Below are 20,829 nucleotides of genomic sequence, written 5' to 3' on the forward strand. Positions count from 1 at the left end.
TACAGATAAAAGAGACAAGTGAATGATCAGTAATGTTTTGTTTTTTGAAGGAGCTTTCTTTGATTAATGAATACTTTACATATAGTTTCTTAGTGCCAATCTGTCTAAAACATTCTGAATATATATGTGTCACGAATATAATAAGAGCTAAAAGCTATTTGGCAAAATACTTTATCATTTGAGTTGATTACCATTGTACAGAATGTTTAAATGCACTACCCTGGTATCACACTCGGTCCTTCGCAAACTCTCCATGATTTCCATCCTAGGGGATTTTCTCTTGATTAAGAAAAGGAGTTGAAGGAAAAATGCAACAAACGTAGTAATGCGTCATGTGTCCATCAGTATTTACTAGAAGCTTCATCAATCTTCTCTTCGTATAAATACTTGGATCATTTTTTTTTCTACTTGTCATTCAAAACTAAAGTCAATCATACTCTAATGAAGTTCCAACTCCTCATTGCTGCTGTTCTTGTCACCTTGGCTACATACACCTCTGCTGCTCCCAATCCCGAACCTACCCGTGACAGTGGTAGATGTGCAGGATGCGTTAACAACCCCAAGTGCTGCTATTAGACTACGTCTGGTTATACTTAGGTCTAGCTTCTTTATAATAAAGGAATCATCTATATGTCTTTGATTTGTACTTTATATACACGTTATGAGCATTTTGCTCATCTCTGGCTGTTGCTAATTAACTACGTGGATACACAAACTCTAAGCTTGATCTACTGTAATAGTATCAATTTTCCTTATCAACAAAAGCCAACGAAATGATATATTTTGAAGAAGATAGTGCAATAATAATATCAAACGCCCTCATGTCTTACGTTCAATACGCCTTCTGACAAAATATTTCTATCACTGTGAAAACTTTATTCCTCAAGCTAGTGTTACAAAGAGAAAGATAGTTTGGCATTGAGTGACACTAGCCCATTTTTAAAAGTTGTACACACAAATGACAAACATGCTTATTTTTTTTTAAGAGAAGGGAAAGTAAAGTCAACAAATGACTCATGCATAATTACAAGTGCTTCCACAGTCAACTAGATTTAAGAAACAGCCTTCTCTTTTACCCTTTTCCTAACACATTGGTTTTATAATGTCTGACGTAATCTTGTTGAATATGCGTAAACAAGACTTTTGTAACTTACCAACGATATCAGTCATTTCGCGTGATAAAAGAAATAACCACAGTGGGAGTGCTTTACATAGTGCATGCGTTTAATGAATGTTGACTTTTTTTTTTCATGCATTAGTTGGGCTTAGCTTTTTTTAAGTAAACAAATAAGCACATGGGAAAAAATAAAAATAAAAAAAATATGCCAACTTTATTAAAGAAAAGAAAAAAAGAGAAAGTACACTAAATTATTAACAAGCAGCACTTTAAAGTTATTATTTTCGTTTCATTTTTCGTTTATATTCATTTGATCTACAAAGGGAGACAGTTTCGCAGCGTCTGTGATCCAGGCCAGACAACTGATCAAACCAGTCTAGAAAGAAAAGGCCATCCCGTCCCCCTAAGCCTTACCCCTAAACAACCGCCGCGCGACTCGCGCTTCAGCACGCATTAAACTACCCAAAATAGCTTTTGGTTCGATACCGCCTAGCAACAGCATAAGCATTTTTTCAAGTAGCCACACTTAGAGGGCACGATCCCCACAGAATACAGAGCGTGCTTTTTAATCACTAGGAGATCCATGGCATCCCTTCCGTGGCAAACTCCAGTATCCTGCTTCCTCTTGAATCACCAACAAGGAAGTGCTAGGTTACAGTGTGGGGCAAAGTGCGTGGTGCGCCTTCCGGATACCGTGAATTGACTTGCGACCGAACATAGAAGCGAGCGTTGTTTTGGTTGAGTAGGCGTAATAAGGAAAAAGGAAAAAGAAAAAGAAGAAAAGAGAAAAAAAAAGAAAAAGTTTATTTATGTGCAAGCGAACTATTTTCTTATTGGCTGTTGCATGTTCAAAACAAAGCAAAAAAACAAAAACAAAATAGCCCTTGAATGTCTTTTATATGTTTGTTAATGAGTCACGCATAAGCTTATCTTCCCTTTCTTTCTTTTTTTTTCCAAACAGTCTTCAAAGCATGACATATATCAGTCATCAGTTGAAAATAGGAATAAAATACCATGTGAACAAGCCAACTCACTTTGATCAAGATAGCGGAGAATGACCGGTGTCTTTGAAATAAATTGACGCGAACACACAAAAAAAATATAAAAAAATAACAACAGGTGCAGAAAGTTCATCAAACTTTTTCATATTACCTCGTGGCACACCACCTCATTACGTCACTTTGAGAAGGGGGAGCAAGCGTTTTTTCTTTTTCTTCTAGTCATTCTATCTTACAGCATGGAGCGTGTTGATACAAATACCTCTTCTACTGATGAAAAACCTTCTAAGCCGATACTGTTGGGCACTCATAGCTCTAGGAAATCTATTAGTGGCATAGATTTTCTAAATGGTTTAAAGATCATCACTAGCACATCAACCAACGATATACCACCTTCACCTATACCTTCTTCGGCTCATACACCGGTAACTGAACATCACATTGCTGATCAGATTGACGATTTTGATATTAAAGAACCCATCGGTAAAGCAGTCCTTGCAAGAATAAAGATAAGGTCGTACCTGACACTTTTTATTTTTCGGTTAGGCTATGGGTCATCTGCTATTGTCTATAAAGCTATCTATAAACCTTCAAACAAACCTATGGCTTTGAAAATGATTGATCTTGACAAGTTTGAACGAAACCAAATCGACGAACTTCGAGTAAGAGAATAGACCACAGATATAAAATAACGTTTACATATGAGCATGTATTTATAGCGTGAAACAGCTTTGATGGCGCTATGTAAACACCCAAATGTGTTACGAGTGTATGGATCATTTGTTCATGGTTCAAAACTGTATATTGTAACACCTTATCTGTCAGGTGGATCATGTTTGGATATCATGAAAACTCGATTTCCAGAAGGACTAGATGAATTGAGCATTGCCACCATCTTGAAACAGGCATTAGAAGCCTTGATTTACTTGCATAAAAATGGCCACATCCATCGAGATGTTAAGGCAGGTAATCTGCTCATGGACGAAGACGGTACCGTCTTGCTGGGTGATTTTGGCGTATCGTCATCTCTTATGGAATCAGGTGAGAAGGGTATGCGAAAGACATTTGTAGGTACGCCTTGTTGGATGGCCCCTGAAGTGATGGAGCAGGCTGAGTATGATTATAAGGCCGACATCTGGAGCTTTGGTATCACGGCTATTGAATTGGCAACGGGACATGCTCCATTTGCAAAGTATCCTCCTTTAAAGGTAATAAATAAAGTGCTTCATCACATTGACTGACCCAAAGCATAGGTTCTCATGATGACTCTTTCCAATGACCCTCCCACGTTAGAAAGAGAAACAACGATGCACAAATACTCCAAGGCCTTCAAGGACATGATTGATAGCTGCCTTGTGAAGGATCCCAACAAGAGACCCACAGCTGAAAAACTGATTCAACATTCATTTTTTAAACAAGCTAAAAAGAAAGAATACCTTGTCAAGGCTATATTAACAGAGCTACCACCACTGGAGCAAAGGCCACGTAAAAAGATACCACAAAAACAGATCACGATTACAAAAATAGATGATGCGTGGGATTTTGGGGATGAAAATCATCACGATGAGGATAACGAGGCAATAGACCAAAATAATACAGAGTCTTCTCAGCCAAATACTCAAAGCCAGAAACAAAAGATGAGTACACCCAAGCGACATATATCATTTGGTGACGTTGTTATTCGCACTAATAGTACCAATATTCACCCAGCTGAATCAAGCAGCACAAGCATATCTTCTACCCCACCAAGAAAATCTCGCTTTGTGATAGAAGAAACTGTGCGAGATCATACGGATACTTACAGTTCATCTGTTCGATCGTCAAGCCCTATGCCTGAAGATAAAGATGCTGACCATCCTTCAGTACGTTGATATCTTGTTTATCTTGAACAATAACAGAACGTTTTGGTTTAGGATAGTGAAATTGTTAAGGGACGATTCTATGTGAATCACCCCAAGAGTGCTCCGACCATTGTGACTGAATCGCCCCAATTTGAAGATTCTCAATCACTTCACAAAGTCGCAAGTCAAGATCTTTTGAGTAAGAATATCTTGGTTACTTGTGCTTTGCTCACATCCCATTACCTCTCTAGCTGCTGATCGTAAATCTAGGTTTGAAATCCAGCATAGCAGTGTACCTGGTTCGCCTATGATTTATCAGCCCGTTCCACTTTCACGAGACAGTTCTTATTCATCAGCAGGTAACTCTAACCACTCTAGATCGAACTTAATTACCAGATACCCTACGAGCGAGCCTAAAGATTTATTGACTTCGGAAAACATTGCGCTTTTAACTGAATCCTCAAGAAAGATTGGTAGATTTGAATTGACCTCAAGCAATGATGCTGCTACGACACCAAGAGGAAGCGTATCCTCTAATAATACAGTCATGGAACACGATGTCATGCATATACAATCACAAATCGAGGAACTACTTCGATACAATGAATCTCAGCGATCTCTTTTACAAGATCTAAGTTTAGCGTTTCAGCATCGAAAAGCAATTAATATCGCACCAGAGCCAAGGTAAAAAATCTATACATTCTCATGTATATGCTTTACTAACTGTGTGCAAAAAAGTTATAGCAGCAACAGTAATGTAAAGACGCCTATGTCCGAAGAACTTTCTTCAACAGTGGTAAGTTGTGGGCTATTACTGAATTTTTACGTTAAAGGGACTCATTATTGATCATAGGAGCACTTGGAGAAATTAATACAATGTACATTACGTGAAAATGCACAACTTTTAAAAGAAAATGAACAATTAAGAAAAGAATTGAAAGAATTGAAAAAGCAATAAATTCAACAAGTTTCATCATCTCCCCCCTTTTGTTTTGCTATGCTATATCGATCACGTGGCCCCTCTGTGTATTTTTAAGCATGATTTTAATCACCTTTTCTCCAGTTTTTCTTTTTCTCTGCTTTGTCATCCTAAAGATATGGAAGATAGAAATGAAGAAAGAATAGTACAGTCGCTGCCTATAAGAGATTCACTTCGAAATGACATTTTGCTTGAGCGATCCTTTAGATCCACAACCAAGGTAACTGATCACTCTTGGTCAGTCATAAATACCTCGCTTGATACTACAGCACCTACGATCACAGAGTACTCAAAGCAGATGTCAAAATACGACTGGCGTATACATTCTCTTTTGCTATGTCGACATATCATCACTCGAGGACTGGAAGAGGGCATAGGCAGTGACTTGACTATCCGTGCTTTTGGCCGATCTTATCGTCTTCATCGACTTATTCTAGATCAAAATCCATACTTTAAGCTGCTGCTGGCTGGTGGGTTTCGGGAATCTGATGCGAACGAGGTGACATTGTATCTTGAAGAGCATTCTTTTATTAATACTCAGTCATTTCAATTCGTTCTCGAGTACTTGTATGGAAAGATTGAAGAACCACAGATAAGCAAGGACAACGTACGGCAGATATTAGCGACATGCTCTTATTTTCAGGTGATGGAGGTGTGTCATCTCTGTGTAGAGTACATATTAAAGATCTTGAATCAACAAAATGTGATCGACTATCTCTTGTTTGCAGATGAACACATGGTCAAGGGTGCTGATCGCATTTTTGATGCTGCTTTTACTTTTCTTTGTCGAGAAGCTTACAATATGGATCGACATATACTAGCCATATTACCGTTAAATTGGTTAGAGAAGGTGGTTGAGAGTGATGCATTTTGGGTCCCAAGGTGAGTTTTAATATATGCAATAATTTAATCGTACCTTCCTCATGTGATGTAATGCAGCGAGTACGAGAGATACCAGTTTATACAACAGATAATTCAAGCGCAATATGAATTATCACAAAAGAATCCAGATACTGTCATTGATGACCCATCCCATATCTTGCGTAAATCAATCCACTATATGCACATGACATTTGAGCAGCTTCAGGCTATAAGGCATGATATCCATCCATTCACAAAAAATCCACTCGTGCATGAACACATCCTGAAGGAAGCTCTGTGGTTACAAGTTCAGTTACGTTCAAAGATTGAGGCTGCTAATGACAAAGATGTTGGGATCAATATTACGACTCGGTCTCCAACCATGGATCAAGAAGAACAAACGATTAACAACTACCCTATACCCGTTGATGATACCACAACTTATACCGGTGAGCCTAGCGCAATTGCTACTGCAAAAAAATCAACTTCTCTCAAGCAAGAATATTCCATGTATCCTCCTTTTCGCTTTAGTGTAGAATTTGCAGATGTTACCTCTTTAAAGCATGGTACGAGGGTGTATTCAGACTCGATATTTTATGCTGGGTAAAATGATATGGTCATTAAAAGATAGAAAAAACGTATAATAACAATAATAATAATCCACTTGTTAGGTCTAATTGGAACATGTACATTCAAAAGACACGCTCTCAAAGAAAAGGAGTACTTCAACTCGGTGTTTATTTGCATCGTCAGTCTATACCCAGCCAAGAAGAGCCACAGGGGCCTTACTCGTTTTCTCGGTACTCTGATAAAAGAAAGGTTGTAAAGACTTGGTTCAAAATCTATTGTCCTTCAAGAGGACCAAAACACGCACTCACCCTTTTCCAAAGTAGTCCCGATAATTTTTCTGTGTTGCAAAGTTGGGTAAAGTTTGAGAACGTTTTACAGACACAGTGATTGATTCTATGCTAGGGTTGGAGAAGTACGACATTATGCGCTGAAGAAGATTCGTCAAATATTCCAGAGATAGATTTGAATGATACCAGCAAAACGTTCGTACCACCTCCACCTCAGTCACCCTCAACTCAACAAAACAGTATATTTGAAATCAAGGCTACCAAATCTATAAACACGACTCATATTCAAAAAACAAGCAATCATGGTCAAAATGGATCAACATTAAGATTTACTGTAGTGATGGGACATGTATAAATAAATTAAAGGATGCTGGTACGAACTTGCTTGAATATGTCTATTATTTTAAAATAAATATCAAGCTTTGAACTATTTTTTTTTATATATACCTTGGTCATGGTTGTTCTTGGGTCGTTTATTCGGTCTTTCTTCATGTTCAGCTTCTTGTAGAAAAGAGGATGACCTTGTCCAGATGGAATAGATGTGTTCCAAAGGCATACTCTTGAATGGAACGCTTCCAATGGACGGTGTTGACTGTATCATTTCTGGTTGAGATTGATGGTCAAGAGGAGTGCTTGGCATCCAATCAAGATGATCATCGTCTTCATCAAAAGATTTGGATATGCATGCATGAGGGGTTGGTGGTGTGGATGTAGTTGAGGTATCATTAGGTATAAGTACCCACTTTGCACAATCTGAATTCTTTGATGACATATTGATGGATGTCGGCGCTAGACTAAACCGAGGACTGAGTACGAGTAGATGCATGATATTATTCTATTGTATGGTTATTATTATACTTTTGGTTTTTATTGTTCATAACTACCTTCTCTATGGGCTTTTTAGTGTACACAGATTCTAGTTCTTTTAGAATTTCTTTTGTCGACAATGACTTGTATTTTTCAAATAGCTGAATCACAGCAGACTCCAGTTCTTGGTCTAGTACAGCTACTGTATCATCTGCTGCATCTGGCGTTGCGCCTTCCTCTGAGAGCTCATCTGCTGTCGGTGTGACCGCCTTGATCGAAGGCGATGATTCTTGTGTACTATGGGTATTCTCATCAATAGGCTTCAATGCTTGATTTGGCAAAATAAACACAAATCGTGTATGGTTTATCTCAATCAATGCGCCAGTTTGTAAAACGACCGGTCTGTCCTTTGGTTTCTTCATCAATCGATTGACAATTACTCCATTCCGACTAAAGACGATAAGCTCCCACCGCTCACGTCTGTGGCTGTATCGAATCTCACAGTGTTTACGCGATACGGCCTTGGTGGCATTACCAAAATCAATATCTGGGCGTGTTTTTCCGTTGGCGCCTGAACGGCCAATGATGACGCTTGATCGTGTCAAGTAGCTTGTCCAGTTAGATCCTGCTAACCTGGGGTAAAGGTGAGTACGATCAGGTGATACTGTAGGTGTATTGACAGTGATGGGATGAGAAGATTCTGTTAGGAGATGATAACCTTGAGAAAGTTCTAAATCGTTAAACTATGTAAAACAAAGAAATATAGATCTGTTAAATGGGAGAGAAAAAAGAGAGAAAGAGACTAATTTACCGATTGAACATTAGAAGTTGGCATATGCGTCAAATAAATATAAAGACAAAGAAAAAGAGAGAAAATTTAAAAGAAAAGAAAAAAAACTTTAATGCTTTGTTACAAAGAAAAAGTACTCGATACAATACGCTTTCTGGTCGATTCTATGAGCGGCCTTAACGAGTCAAGAGGAGCGGCTTTTGACAGGAAAGGATGTTGTAATAGATCATGAGCTGTCGGTCTATTCTCGGCTTTAAACTGAAGACACTGGCTTAAAAAGTCACGAAAGGTAGAAGACAACTGGTCAGGATTCTTTAATGCAGGCGGAACATTCTTTGTTTTTAATAGTTCGATGGCTTGTTGAGGATCATCTAGATGAGGAGGAGAACCCTCGATCATCTCAATAGCAGTAATACCCAAAGACCAAATATCAACTGTAGGGCCATATTCTTTATTTTGAACTATTTCGGGTGCCATCTATGAAGAAGCCATTATTAATATAAAAGAATCAGCTGCCCAAAGCACAAACTGCGGCTCTTACCCAGCATAAAGTACCAGCAAGCGTTGTTCGTTTTGAATATGGCTTGTCCAGATGAGCACAATATCCAAAATCGGCTAACAGAATAAATAAATAAATATACCACTAAACAAGAGGAACTTACAAAGCTTCACTTGGCCATGAAGGCCAATCAGTATGTTATCACTCTTGATGTCTCTGTGTATAACACCTTTTGAATGTAAATATGCCAGTGCTTTTAACACTTCAAGACAGATGGCAGCAATTTCTGCCTCTGTTAAATAGTTGTGTGTTACTATATCTGTCAGACTGCCACCTTCCATGTATTCCATCACAATCCAAACATTCTTTCTCCAAAAGAAAGTATCGATATGCTTCACTAGGTTTTCATGGGTTGGTTCTTCTTTACCTATACGCACTTCCTCAATAATTAAGTCCTTTCTGGCTTGACGTCGAAGTTTGATATGTTTTATTGCCACTGTACGGTCATCATGAACTGATATTGCTTTATAGACATTACCAGATGCGCTTTATAATGAGATGTTAGATGCAAATAATTATTGATCTTTTTAGGTTGTACCCTTCACCAATCTTGACCATCCTTTTATATAATTGATATGGATCCTTTTGTTTACAGATCTTACAGAGTATCTCTGATGCTTCAGCAGTTGTCAAATTTTTACGTCGCATAGGAGGAGGTATCAGCACATTACACTTTTCAAACTCGGCATAAGCTCGCTTTATGAATGTTGAGAGCAAATGATCGCTATTAAGATTATCTATATAAGCAATGGGGAGGTAAGTATTATTTATCATAAGCAAGGTCCAACACTTGCTTTTCCAATCAGCAGCTGTTCCCAAAGATAGTTCACCTGTGGCTGTATCCAAATGAAAATGTGTTTTATGAATGGCATCAAATGGCCAAGAGATGACCATGTCCTCGTTGTTTTGTTTGTTTTTAAAAAGCTCTACGTAGTCATATATCAACTCTTATTTTCTTTAAATAAATAATATTTATTTACTTAGGAGTTTATCAAGAAGGTGGTTGTTATTTTTCTTTATCAATCCAGAGTGATTCATTATACGTTGCTGTTGATTTAAATAGTTTACATCGCGTTCAATATAGCTGATATCATTTGTGGAAGAAGTATTGTTGAATGTCTTTATAGGCTTCAATAGATTCATAAAAAAGAAAGAGGAAAAAGAAAAAGAAAAAGATAACTGTTGGTTGATATTCTCATTTTAATAATAATAATGATAAAAATAACTATGTTTTCATTATACTTTTATTCATGCACAATAACAGCGTAATAAATACAGGGAACATGCAGATACATATAAAGGGGATCATTTATATACATGTATAATCAGACAACAACAACAACAACAACAACAACCCAAAAACTTGGGTTTTTTCATTTAAAGGATAACTACGCTTCTTCTTTATCAACCTCCTCTTTTTTAAAAATGATTCTTTTGTAATTATTTTATTTCTAATATTTATTGCAATACATAAAAATGATATGTATAATCTACTTGTTCATGTACATAGTGTCCTTATTGACTTGCTTTTTCATTCTTGATTTACGCTGTTTATCCAACTGTACAGTATATTCAAATCTTTCCTTAGAAAGCTCATTCTCTCCAAACGAGGCTGTCACAAGTCTAGCCAAGTTCATGTGTAGCATCAAATCTTCTTGCATGGGCATATCATCGCCTGTTTCTGATGCCTTCTTTCTTTCTTCCACAAATGCATTTTGAATATACTTACATTCTCTATTAGCTTTCATATACACTTTGTTTTACTACTCCTTACCTCAGATACAGAAGCAGGAATATCATAGTCACCATATTTGGCAGAATGAATGAATTTCCTAAATTGGTTCAGCTTGTCCTTTGGTAACTTTAACATACTCTGTTCAGAATCTTCTAGAGGATAAAGAGGTTGGATTCGCACAGAGCAATGGTTCTACAAATTTATATAGAGTTAATAATCAAGAAATATATATATAAAGCTGACTTACAGATAAGATTGAATTGTTTGTAGAGATGGATAACAGACTAATATCTGTATCAAAGTTATATTGGCTGTAAGGGAACTCGTAGCTCAACAATTGATTTTGAATGACATTCTGAAGGGCTTGGAAGTTACGAACACCTGTATCCTTCAGTTGACCTTCGTCCAAGACGGTTTCATCTACCAAAAGCACAGTACCATCAACCAATTGGAGTACACCAGACTGTAAGTTTTCATTGATACTCTTGGGTGAGAATCTAGATTGATTGAGTCCGTCGATGGTTAAGGGTAAAGTGACTGAATGCATGTTGAGGCTGTTCAATAGATCTGACAGTGGTTTAGTCACAGGATTGCTTACACCAAATAGAGGTGACTCATTCTCATGAATTGTTCTATAAGATGGTAGACCATTGATGTTGATCGTGATATGGCCGATTTTTAATCCTCTGTTCTTCATTGTTCTATTGTAATATACATATAAGTAATGAATGCGTCACATAAATATTTAGTGTTACACTCTAGACAATAATTGAAGCAAGACAAATTCAGCTGCTAGTTTATCTCCACCCAAGACAGATGCGATATAGTCTATCAGTTCGGCACGAATTGTTTCAATTGATCCATCAGGCAGATCCTCATGTAAAGGAGTAGCTTGATCCAGGCTGTTATAAGCAATGGCATGGATTACAGCTGTATTGGGAAATCCAGACAGGACAGAGGCAAGACCAAAGCTACTTTCGTCTGTCTCTATTTCTGGAATATTTTGTCCTCGAATACCAATGACTTCGACCAACTGCCCGATGCGTAACGTTTCGCTCATGTCGTTGTAGAATTTGACTATGGCTGATGTATGTTGTTTTCCGGGTAAAGGATATTTATCTTTTATGCTACTCTTATTCTCATGGATACCTAGTCGGCTCAATTGATCTTCCAGAGAACCTAAAAGAAAACAAAGAATTACAAAAGGGGGGTCATGTGTTCAGTAAACATGATCCTTACCTTTATAGATATCGTGCGCTTCTCTTGACCACTCTGTCTCACCAGGGGGAGAGACACAATAGACAAGTGTACGCTCAGATAGATGTTGACTATAAAGAAGGTCTTCACTCATCTATAATAATGTATAAATGATTAAGGTCAAAGTAATTTAAATATGACAACTTACATCAACAGAGATGGGTTCATCATTATACTTTGAAGATTCCAGTCGTGTTGATCCATCTTGATTTCTTACTTCGTACGCAGAAAGAAACATCTCTTGTCCTAGGCCCGTATCTTGAATCATGCAACGAAAGCGGACCAAAGTATTTTTAGGTACTTGTTGCACAGGTACATCATTTATAGAAATGATCTTAAAATAACAAAGAATGAGCTGATAATTATATATGTAAAGATATAAAAAAACTTTACTTGATCTTTATGTTCATTCAACATGTCAAGAAATGAAGCTGAAGGATCAAATGTAGTTGCGTCCGAGTCATTTTTCAAATGTTGTTCTATTCTTTTATAATCAACAAAAAAAAGAGGTAAAAAAAGAGAGTGATCCTACCAAACAATTGAGACAGATAAGCTAATGGTTCTCTTAATGCTTGACTGGTCATTCCGATCCCTTAATGAAAAAGAAAAAAAAAAAAAGAGTGACTTTGTTATGTTCCACATTAAAGGGCGGTGATTTTCCAGAAAGGTAGAGAGAGAAAGACAGATGAGAGGGGGAGTTTGATTTGTATAAATAAAGAGTCCTTTGAATCCTTTTTTTCCCTATTTTTTCTTTTCTCTATTACTTTCTTTCTCTCTCTTCTTTCCCCTTGAAAGCTGTCAAAATAAATCATCTTTTTTTTTTTTATAAATGTTGATTGATAATAACAGTAATGGTTTAATAACCAAAAAATCCATTGGTGATATCACAGTTGGGGAGATACTTGAATTATATAAACATGATACAGATTTATTAAAGCATATATTAACAGCAAAAGCAGAAGAAGATAAAGTATGTGTGTGTATATACAAGTAATAGTAAACTAACATAGATTAAATATATATAGAGAAGAGGTGCTGAAGAACTGAGAAGAGCAGAGGAAGCCAGGCTACAGTCAAAGTTTATTGATTTACAGTTGGACCAAAACCGTCGTGCATCATCTGTTATTGATGATGCTTCACTTGGAGGTAAACATGAGAAAACTCAGATATTTATAATAAATATTCATTTGATCACAAGGTATATCATCAAATGATTGGCTGTCATCTTATCCACCTCAAAGCGATTTACTATCACCCTTTCTGAATAATACGCCCCCTTCTCCTCAGTTACAACAGCCATTGTCACCATATACCCTGTTTGAAGTACCATTTGCTGATTTGAATCTATCCGCTCCTTCTTCCCCAGATATACTTCCACACAATAGCTCTAGTTCAAGCCTGGTGACTACCATTCATAATAATAGCAGTAGTAGTAATAATAATAATAATTTTAATGAAAACAATAAAGATGAACAACAACAACAACTACAGCAAGAAAAGAAGTGTGAGATAAATGAAGAGAAACAAGAAGCAAGGGCTTCATGTAAGAGAACGTTATCTAGAACGAGATCAACAAGGAAACCATCGATAAAAGTGTTGTCTAAAAAGAATCGTTCATCTCAAGTACATCCACAAGAACAACAGCAAAACAATAAAGATACTCCTCCAGAAGAGCCACTACCTTTGAACCACAACAAGGTCATTGAAGCCTTGAGAGCTAAACTTCAACGATCTACTCAACAACAAAAGGAACAAAAGAATGTAAAAGAAGAGATACCGAGCATGTCTCCTTCAGGTATCTTATTACTCGACTTGAAGAATCCAAAAAAGACGTTTCCTTTACGCGCCCCTCGCGCTTCACTTGTGAAAAAGCCTTCTTCTTTTATTTCCGCTCATAAACCCAAAGAATCTTTGTAGAGAAATTGATCTCCCGTTTCAAGTACCCCCCAAATCATTCCCCCCTCTTCCGTTTTTTATTGCATAATAAAATTGTACTTCAATTGATTTGTAACCACTATAAACAATTCTCCGAGGCTTTCTCAGGGTTCGCTGATAAAAGGCTTGTCTAAGGAATCGCTTATAACCATGTTTGTATATGAAAGTTTGACATTTATTCATATTCTTACAAGTGATATTCACCGTTATCTTTATTTTTTTCTTTTTGCTCTCTGTGAGAACCAACAGCGACCACAAAAACCCAGTCATTTCTTATTCCAATAAACTTTTACCCGCTTAAACATCGTCACACACATGGAAACTTTTTTTTTCCTTTTTTTTTTTTTTCTAGATCAAAAATAATGGGTGAAAAAAGACAAGCAGCATCTGATCGTTCAGTCGCAACAGCCAAGAAGCAAAAACAAGAAAAGGACCAAAAAGACAACATTGAAGTATCTTCAAAGCAAGATGAATTACCAGTCAGCTATGACTTTGAGAGCTTGGATTGCTGTGAACGTACAAAGAACGGGATCAAAGATCTTGGATTCGAGAAGATGACAGAAGTTCAGGCACGGACTATTCCACCTCTTATGGCAGGTAGAGACGTCTTGGGTGCTGCAAAGACTGGATCAGGCAAGACATTAGCATTCTTGATCCCAGCTGTTGAGATCCTGTATCGTTTAAAGTTCAAACCTAGAAACGGTACAGGTGCAGTCATCGTTTCACCCACAAGAGAATTGGCATTGCAGATTTTTGGTGTTGCCAAGGAATTGTTAAAGTATCATCAAATGACCTTTGGTATTGTCATTGGTGGTGCTAATAGAAAGGCAGAAGCAGACAAGTTGGTAAAAGGTGTCAACCTGTTGGTGGCTACACCAGGTCGACTGTTAGATCATTTACAAGTAAGGTATAAGGTTGTTACATAATCAAATCTAACATATCAAAAGAATACCCGTGGATTTGTATACAAGAATTTGAAGGCATTGATTATTGATGAAGCAGATCGTATATTGGAAATTGGTTTCGAAGACGAAATGAGACAGATTGTCAATATATTGCCATCAGAACGACAGACCATGTTATTCTCTGCTACTCAAACAACCAAGGTTCAAGATTTGGCCCGTATTTCATTAAAAAAGGGACCATTGTATATCAACGTCCATGAAAATCGAGATACCTCAACAGCCGATGGATTGGAGCAAGGATACGTTGTCTGTGATTCTGATCGTCGATTTTTACTGCTATTTACCTTTTTAAGAAAGAATTTGAAGAAGAAAGTGATTGTGTTCTTTTCAAGCTGTAATTCTGTGAAATATCATGCTGAACTATTGAATTACATTGATGTGCCCGTATTGGCTTTACATGTAAGTTCTTTCTTTATACAACAACAAAAAAATGCTCATTCCACTTTAGGGTAAGCAAAAGCAACAGAAACGAACAAATACCTTTTTTGAATTCTGTAATGCGGAAAGGGGTATTTTGTTATGTACAGATGTTGCAGCCAGAGGATTAGATATTCCAGCAGTAGACTGGATCATTCAGTTTGACCCACCTGATGATCCTCGTGACTACATTCATCGTGTAGGTCGTACGGCCCGTGCGGGAGGCCAGGGAAAGAGCTTATTATTTTTATTACCAAGCGAACTTGGCTTTTTAAGATATTTAAAACACGCCAAGGTGCCATTAAACGAGTACCAATTCCCTTCCAACAAGATAGCCAATGTACAAGGACAATTAGAAAAACTGATAGAAAAGAATTATTATCTGAACCAATCTGCCAAGGATGGTTATCGATCCTATCTCCATGCTTATGCTTCATTCAGCTTAAAAAAGATTTTCGATATCAACAACTTGGATCTAGCAAAAGTGGCCAAAGCCTTTGGTTTTGCTACACCACCCAAAGTCAATCTGGGTTCAATAAAGCAATTGAAGCAGACAGCAGAAGACAAGCAATAAAAGATTTAATTGATGTATAAAATGCGGGGTGTGTAACAGTTGAATAAAAATAGGAATATTGTCTTACTCAGCTTTTTTTCGTATTTCTTTTCTCTTTTTTTTGTTATTTATTATTATCCATGTCTGCCATAAACTCTTCTTCAACATTTGCAATACAATTAAAGTTTTCTCGTGCTTTATCGATTGTACGATCGATTCCACCAGAGATGGTTGAACTACAACCGACAGTGGCTGATAAATTACAGTTTTATGGTTTATATAAGCAAGCAGTACATGGGGATATTAACATGCCAAGGCCATCATCAAAACAAGCAGTTGAATACGCCAAATGGTAAATAAAGATTATTCTTTACAAAACATCAATTAAGAGTATTATAGGAAAGCATGGTATAAAATGAAAGGAATGAGTCCACTTGAAGCCCAAAAATTGTACGTTGATTCCCTTATACAGTTGCTAACAGAAGTAAGTTACACCGACACAAAAGATAGAATAGGAGTTATAGATTGATCACTATCACATAGCTTGTGCATCGATACCCTCATCATCAATATTATGAATTCCTTCAAAAGTCATTGGACAGTTTACAATCTATTGATGGAGAACAACAGGAAGAAGGTAAATCATTATTTTTTTTAAGAATCAAAACTCAAACCCCCTATTCACTTAGAGATATTTCAAGACGCCTATGGTCCTGCAGACTTCGAAACCAAAAATCACTTTTTAAGCCAGATTGACCCACAATATGTCACCCAGATTGACTCACCACCATTTTATCACAAACCCTATAGGCGACCGTCAGACCAAGATTATCCATTGACACCTGTTACTTCTCCTGGACGCGCCATCTCTTCATCACATGAAAATTATACATATCTCGCAGACTATTTGAAACAACAGTCCGATATAGTGTCAGAGGCAGATACCCTGGATCGTGAAGTGGCTGCTGCCACTGCTCGTTTAAGTATCACGGCACCACAACATTCCCCCTATGCCATCCAACAACCTCACCATCGCTCGACCGGCAGTGCCAGTATTAGTAGCAGTGGTAGTAGTCAGCGTTCAAGCAAAAAGACAATGAAAAAGGACGAAAGCAATCGCGCATTAGAGAAATTACAGACAGAGGTAACAGCATTGACAGAGCAGATAGATAGACTACGACAGCAACATCGGCAACATCAGCAGAAAGCAGGATGGACAATGCAAAGGATAGTCGTGACCTTGCTTAAACATGCTCTAGCCGATTTTACCATCTTGTTTATGCTATTTCTTGTTCTCTGGAAGAAAAAGTCACCTATTGCTTATGCGATTCTGGATCGCATCATGCCTTTTGTTCATGCTATAGTAACCAAAGTTGTACGCAGAGTCGTGTTTTGGAAAGTTACTGTTTAATATAAAGATATATATATTTATATTTACACAATAAAAATATTCATCATTATCATCATCATATTATTTAGAGGCTAAATGTTCAGCCAAAAGTATGTGTATATATATTCATTACGTGTGGGAATACGTATGACTACGCGATATTTCTTTTCCCTTTTGATGACTAAAGCTATCCTAGGGATCAACTATGGTAGATAACTAAGCACAGTGTTCTATTCGAGGTAGTAAAAAGGAGATATGTACACTTTTTCATTTTGAAGAGTCATTTACAACTTCAATGCTAGTGAAGTCTAACTTTTTAATAAGCAGCAGAATATTGATAATGCAAGGCTATCATTAACTGTCTTGATTCCGCCATTACTGCCAATGATTATAAGGCTTATTTACAACTCAAAGGGAATCGATCATTAAAAATCAATGATTTCCTGTATTAATCGTTACTTTTTGCGTGATGAATGACTCTAAAAAAATACTTGATGATACTTGTCATGGGGTTCTCTGCCCTTTTTTATGCAAGAAATTCTGAGTTTACAGAAAAAGAAAATACATTTTATTAAACCAAAGATTTTATGCTAACCTAGCCTTTCATGATATGAGCTCTACTTGTTGTGAGGTATTTGAAAGTGTCCGGCTTTAAACTGGCTAAAGTCATAGTATACAAAAAAGGAGAAGAAAGAGCATCTGGGCTACCTGCTGATAATAATCATAAAATGATGACATGGATTACCGAACCATAGATGATTTTATCACTGAATCAATGCATTGTTTGGTTTGGTTTTGTCTTTATATCAACAGAATTGATGACTTTTTGTATCTTGTTAATAAGAAAGTGTATGGAAAAAAATACAGTAGAATATGTCCGACCTTCTTTCTAAAAAAAAAAGGTTTGACCGTGTACCTAGCTGATGTATGCCCTTCTGGTAAAAAAAAAAAAAAAAAAAAAAAAATAGGGGTTGTTTTTTCCTTTCTTTTTCCTTTTCAAAAAAAAAATAATCTTGTTATATAATTGTCTCATTAGTATTTAATTAAGGGGAGTCTTCTTTGAAAAGCGTCCATACTCCACTGTTTTAAACCTGAGGTTTATTAACTACGTAATTGTGTGCTAAGAGACAGAAATTACTGAACGTACAACCGTTACACATTTTTGACATGGAAACAGAATTACTTCAAATTACGTTAACATCAGATACAAGCAAAAAGAAAAAGAAAAAGAATCAATATCGACAACTTATCCCGATACATCCCCTTCACAACACATATCTTGCTATTTCCTTGGCAACTAATAAGAAAAAGAAGGCAGGAAAGCATAGCTATAATTCGAGCATATTTTTGCTGTCGTTGGACAAGAGTAGAATAAATGGAGTGCCGTACTTTCAAAAAAGGAAAAAACGCGACATTATGTGCTTAAAAAACTTGGTAACCTAGTTTTTTTTTAGTGTGTAATATGATGCATTCTTTACAATGAGCGAGCAAAAGAGAGAGAGAGACAAAGAGACAAAAAGAGAAAGAAAGACGACGTGAGCTGTCATTCGTATATATAACATCATCATATGCAAGTTGTACCTCTCTTTTTCTTCCTTCATGTATTTAATTTCCACCATTCTCCTTATTTCCTTCTTCTTTTTTTCCTTCTTCTTTTCTTTATTATTTTTCTATTTGATCCTTATGCCTAATTCTTGTCCTGACTACTCAGAGTACTTTCATCATAACATATAATGAATAACCTTACTAAATATTGGAGCTCTACAGGTATTCCAAAGTATTTCATCGTCCCGGAAGTGGTGGTTTATTGAATCTGCCGTTTCAGCGGCCCATTGAATCATGCAGAAAATTCACAAGTCAAGTCATTGAATCTGTCATCAGCAATGTCACTTCCAGGGTAAAACAATCATCAGCATCATGCATAGGTTGAGTATCATCTGAGCTCATGTTACATAGATGTCCAATTTGGATCTCGCTCGTCTCTTTACAAATGCATATCCAAATACTTTAGATACCACTATCCAGAGCACTGCCTGCCTCAAGGCATCCAGCCACTGCTTACCACTCTCATTTATTATTACTGGTGATATCAATGCCATGTGGCTCAGAGATTCTGCTAATCAAATCATGCCCTACATTGACTACATCAAGCATGACTCTCAACTTAAACGCTTATTTTTGGGAGCCATTTATATGCAGGCCCACTTTATTAATATAGATAACTATGCCAATGCGTTTAATGAGCCATCGTCTATAGATGTTCTTGCGTCTTCTATGTATAATAAGACGCTTGTTAAAAGAGAAGTTCCATTGCGTGAAGGTGGTAAGTTGTTCTCTCCTTATATATGTATATATATATATATATATACTTAATTATTTCCATAGTGTACGAGAGAAAATGGGAGATAGACTCACTTGCATCATTCATCAACTTATCTTACCGTTATTGGGAAGCCTCGGGCGATAACTCCTTTGTAAACAATTCAGTATGGATAGATGCAGTCGATTCAATTTTGACGACCATAAAGAAACAACAAGAGCCTACTTTTAATGAAACAACAGGTAACTACATCATTTTATCTATACAGCAAAATTTAGAAATAATAATACTTTGTTTTCATAAAAAAAGGAGAGCCCCTACCGACAGATTACAGGTTTTTTCAGACAACTGATAGGCCAACAGAGACGCAATTCCTCTTGGGCCGTGGACAACCCGTGAAATATACAGGCATGGTCAAAAGTTTATTTCGACCTTCAGATGACGCAGCTCTATATCCTTTCTTTATACCTGGTAATGCTATGCTCTCGGTTGAACTAGGACACTTAGCACAACTACTCAACAGTAGCAGTTCAAGATCAAACAGTCAAATTCAAGAGTTTACTAGTGAATCACTCAGACTATCGAAGCAGATCCGAGATGCTATCTATAAATACGGGATTGTAGATCATCCAACCTACGGAAAAGTGTTTGCATGTAAGTTTTTTATTTTTTTATTTTGCTTCTTGCCCAACCATAAACCTTTTGTGTTAATTTTGTTTCTAGATGAAGTAGACGGTTATGGATCAAGTTTAATAATGGATGATGCCAACGTTCCCTCTTTGTTATCCCTTAGCTTGATTGGATTTTTAGACCAAAATGACATAATTTATCAAAATACTAGAAAATTGGTCTGGTCAAGGGATAACCCCTACTTCTTTTCAGGTCCAAGAGGATCAGGCATCGGAGGTCCACATGTAAGACAAACAACAGCAAAAGTAACAGAGAGATTAACATGCATTATTTTAGGTTGGTTTGAACTATGCATGGCCTATGTCACAGATTGTTCGAGTATGTTTAGTTAAAATGCTTTAATTTCTTATTCACTTGTATTTGAAACATAGATATTAACATCAAGTAATGATAATGAGATCAAAGAAGCATTGGATACCATCTTAGCCTCAACTGACAATACTGGATTAATACATGAATCTCTAAATGTTTATACAAATTCAGGGGGTGATAACAATTCAGGATACACTAGATCATGGTTTGCATGGGCCAATGGATTGTTTGGGCAAGCCATACTAAAGATCGCCAATGAACGCCCTTACCTCATCTTTAAACCATAATAAATGATATAGTTTTTTGTAAATATAAATATATTTTTGGGGTCTATCGTAATTCTTTTTAAATAATGCATGAATATATGTGCATGATTTTGTATTGTGTGTGTGTGGGTGTATGTGTGTATTTGTGTGTGATTATTCAGTCGTGTTGTACATGTATGG

The 20,829-nt window shown here is 36.8% G+C and overlaps 8 protein-coding genes across 8 annotated transcripts; 6 read left to right on the forward strand and 2 right to left on the reverse strand.

The window, feature by feature from the left end:
* The first annotated feature begins 2,280 nt into the window (after positions 1-2,280).
* On the forward strand, positions 2,281-4,143 carry RHIMIDRAFT_82869 (kinase-like protein). Its single transcript, XM_023615757.1, has 5 exons — positions 2,281-2,598; positions 2,662-2,777; positions 2,835-3,323; positions 3,369-3,977; positions 4,034-4,143. Exons 1-5 carry the CDS (start codon positions 2,355-2,357, stop codon positions 4,034-4,036), a joined length of 1,461 nt encoding a protein of 486 aa, XP_023461558.1. The 5' UTR covers positions 2,281-2,354; the 3' UTR covers positions 4,037-4,143.
* Positions 4,144-4,747: 604 nt separating this feature from the next.
* RHIMIDRAFT_82857 (uncharacterized protein) lies at positions 4,748-7,077 on the forward strand. Its single transcript, XM_023615756.1, has 5 exons — positions 4,748-4,752; positions 4,810-5,817; positions 5,875-6,399; positions 6,468-6,720; positions 6,769-7,077. Exons 2-5 carry the CDS (start codon positions 5,054-5,056, stop codon positions 7,006-7,008), a joined length of 1,782 nt encoding a protein of 593 aa, XP_023461559.1. The 5' UTR covers positions 4,748-4,752; positions 4,810-5,053; the 3' UTR covers positions 7,009-7,077.
* Positions 7,078-8,370: 1,293 nt separating this feature from the next.
* On the reverse strand, positions 8,371-9,457 carry RHIMIDRAFT_208797 (Pkinase-domain-containing protein; the record flags this gene model as incomplete). The annotated part of the gene is made up of 4 exons (XM_023607088.1): positions 8,371-8,727; positions 8,792-8,865; positions 8,913-9,295; positions 9,348-9,457. 4 exons carry the CDS (start codon positions 9,455-9,457, stop codon positions 8,371-8,373), a joined length of 924 nt encoding a protein of 307 aa, XP_023461560.1.
* A 686-nt stretch (positions 9,458-10,143) lies between these two features.
* RHIMIDRAFT_271100 (uncharacterized protein) lies at positions 10,144-12,430 on the reverse strand. Its single transcript, XM_023612229.1, has 8 exons — positions 12,334-12,430; positions 12,195-12,280; positions 11,950-12,135; positions 11,784-11,895; positions 11,300-11,723; positions 10,792-11,245; positions 10,584-10,736; positions 10,144-10,533 (listed from the first exon to the last, which is right to left on the reverse strand). The coding sequence occupies exons 1-8, from the start codon at positions 12,383-12,385 to the stop codon at positions 10,300-10,302; spliced, it is 1,701 nt and encodes a 566-aa protein (XP_023461561.1). The 5' UTR covers positions 12,386-12,430; the 3' UTR covers positions 10,144-10,299.
* On the forward strand, positions 12,407-14,043 carry RHIMIDRAFT_271111 (uncharacterized protein). The gene is made up of 3 exons (XM_023612230.1): positions 12,407-12,771; positions 12,827-12,947; positions 13,000-14,043. Exons 1-3 carry the CDS (start codon positions 12,631-12,633, stop codon positions 13,716-13,718), a joined length of 981 nt encoding a protein of 326 aa, XP_023461562.1. The 5' UTR covers positions 12,407-12,630; the 3' UTR covers positions 13,719-14,043.
* Positions 14,044-14,290: 247 nt separating this feature from the next.
* On the forward strand, positions 14,291-15,692 carry RHIMIDRAFT_208784 (DEAD-domain-containing protein; the record flags this gene model as incomplete). The annotated part of the gene is made up of 3 exons (XM_023607085.1): positions 14,291-14,638; positions 14,684-15,100; positions 15,150-15,692. 3 exons carry the CDS (start codon positions 14,291-14,293, stop codon positions 15,690-15,692), a joined length of 1,308 nt encoding a protein of 435 aa, XP_023461563.1.
* Positions 15,693-15,811: 119 nt separating this feature from the next.
* RHIMIDRAFT_208816 (acyl-CoA binding protein) lies at positions 15,812-16,200 on the forward strand (the record flags this gene model as incomplete). The annotated part of the gene is made up of 2 exons (XM_023607089.1): positions 15,812-16,023; positions 16,071-16,200. The coding sequence occupies 2 exons, from the start codon at positions 15,812-15,814 to the stop codon at positions 16,198-16,200; spliced, it is 342 nt and encodes a 113-aa protein (XP_023461564.1).
* A 2,544-nt stretch (positions 16,201-18,744) lies between these two features.
* RHIMIDRAFT_286583 (uncharacterized protein) lies at positions 18,745-20,670 on the forward strand (the record flags this gene model as incomplete). Its single annotated transcript, XM_023613391.1, has 8 exons — positions 18,745-18,773; positions 18,829-18,958; positions 19,018-19,384; positions 19,447-19,623; positions 19,691-20,035; positions 20,105-20,295; positions 20,348-20,389; positions 20,443-20,670. The coding sequence occupies 8 exons, from the start codon at positions 18,745-18,747 to the stop codon at positions 20,668-20,670; spliced, it is 1,509 nt and encodes a 502-aa protein (XP_023461565.1).
* Between the last annotated feature and the right edge of the window lie 159 nt (positions 20,671-20,829).

The sequence above is a fragment of the Rhizopus microsporus genome (genome assembly GCF_002708625.1).
Source record: "Rhizopus microsporus ATCC 52813 unplaced genomic scaffold scaffold_29, whole genome shotgun sequence".
Taxonomy (NCBI): Eukaryota; Fungi; Mucoromycota; class Mucoromycetes; order Mucorales; family Rhizopodaceae; genus Rhizopus; species Rhizopus microsporus.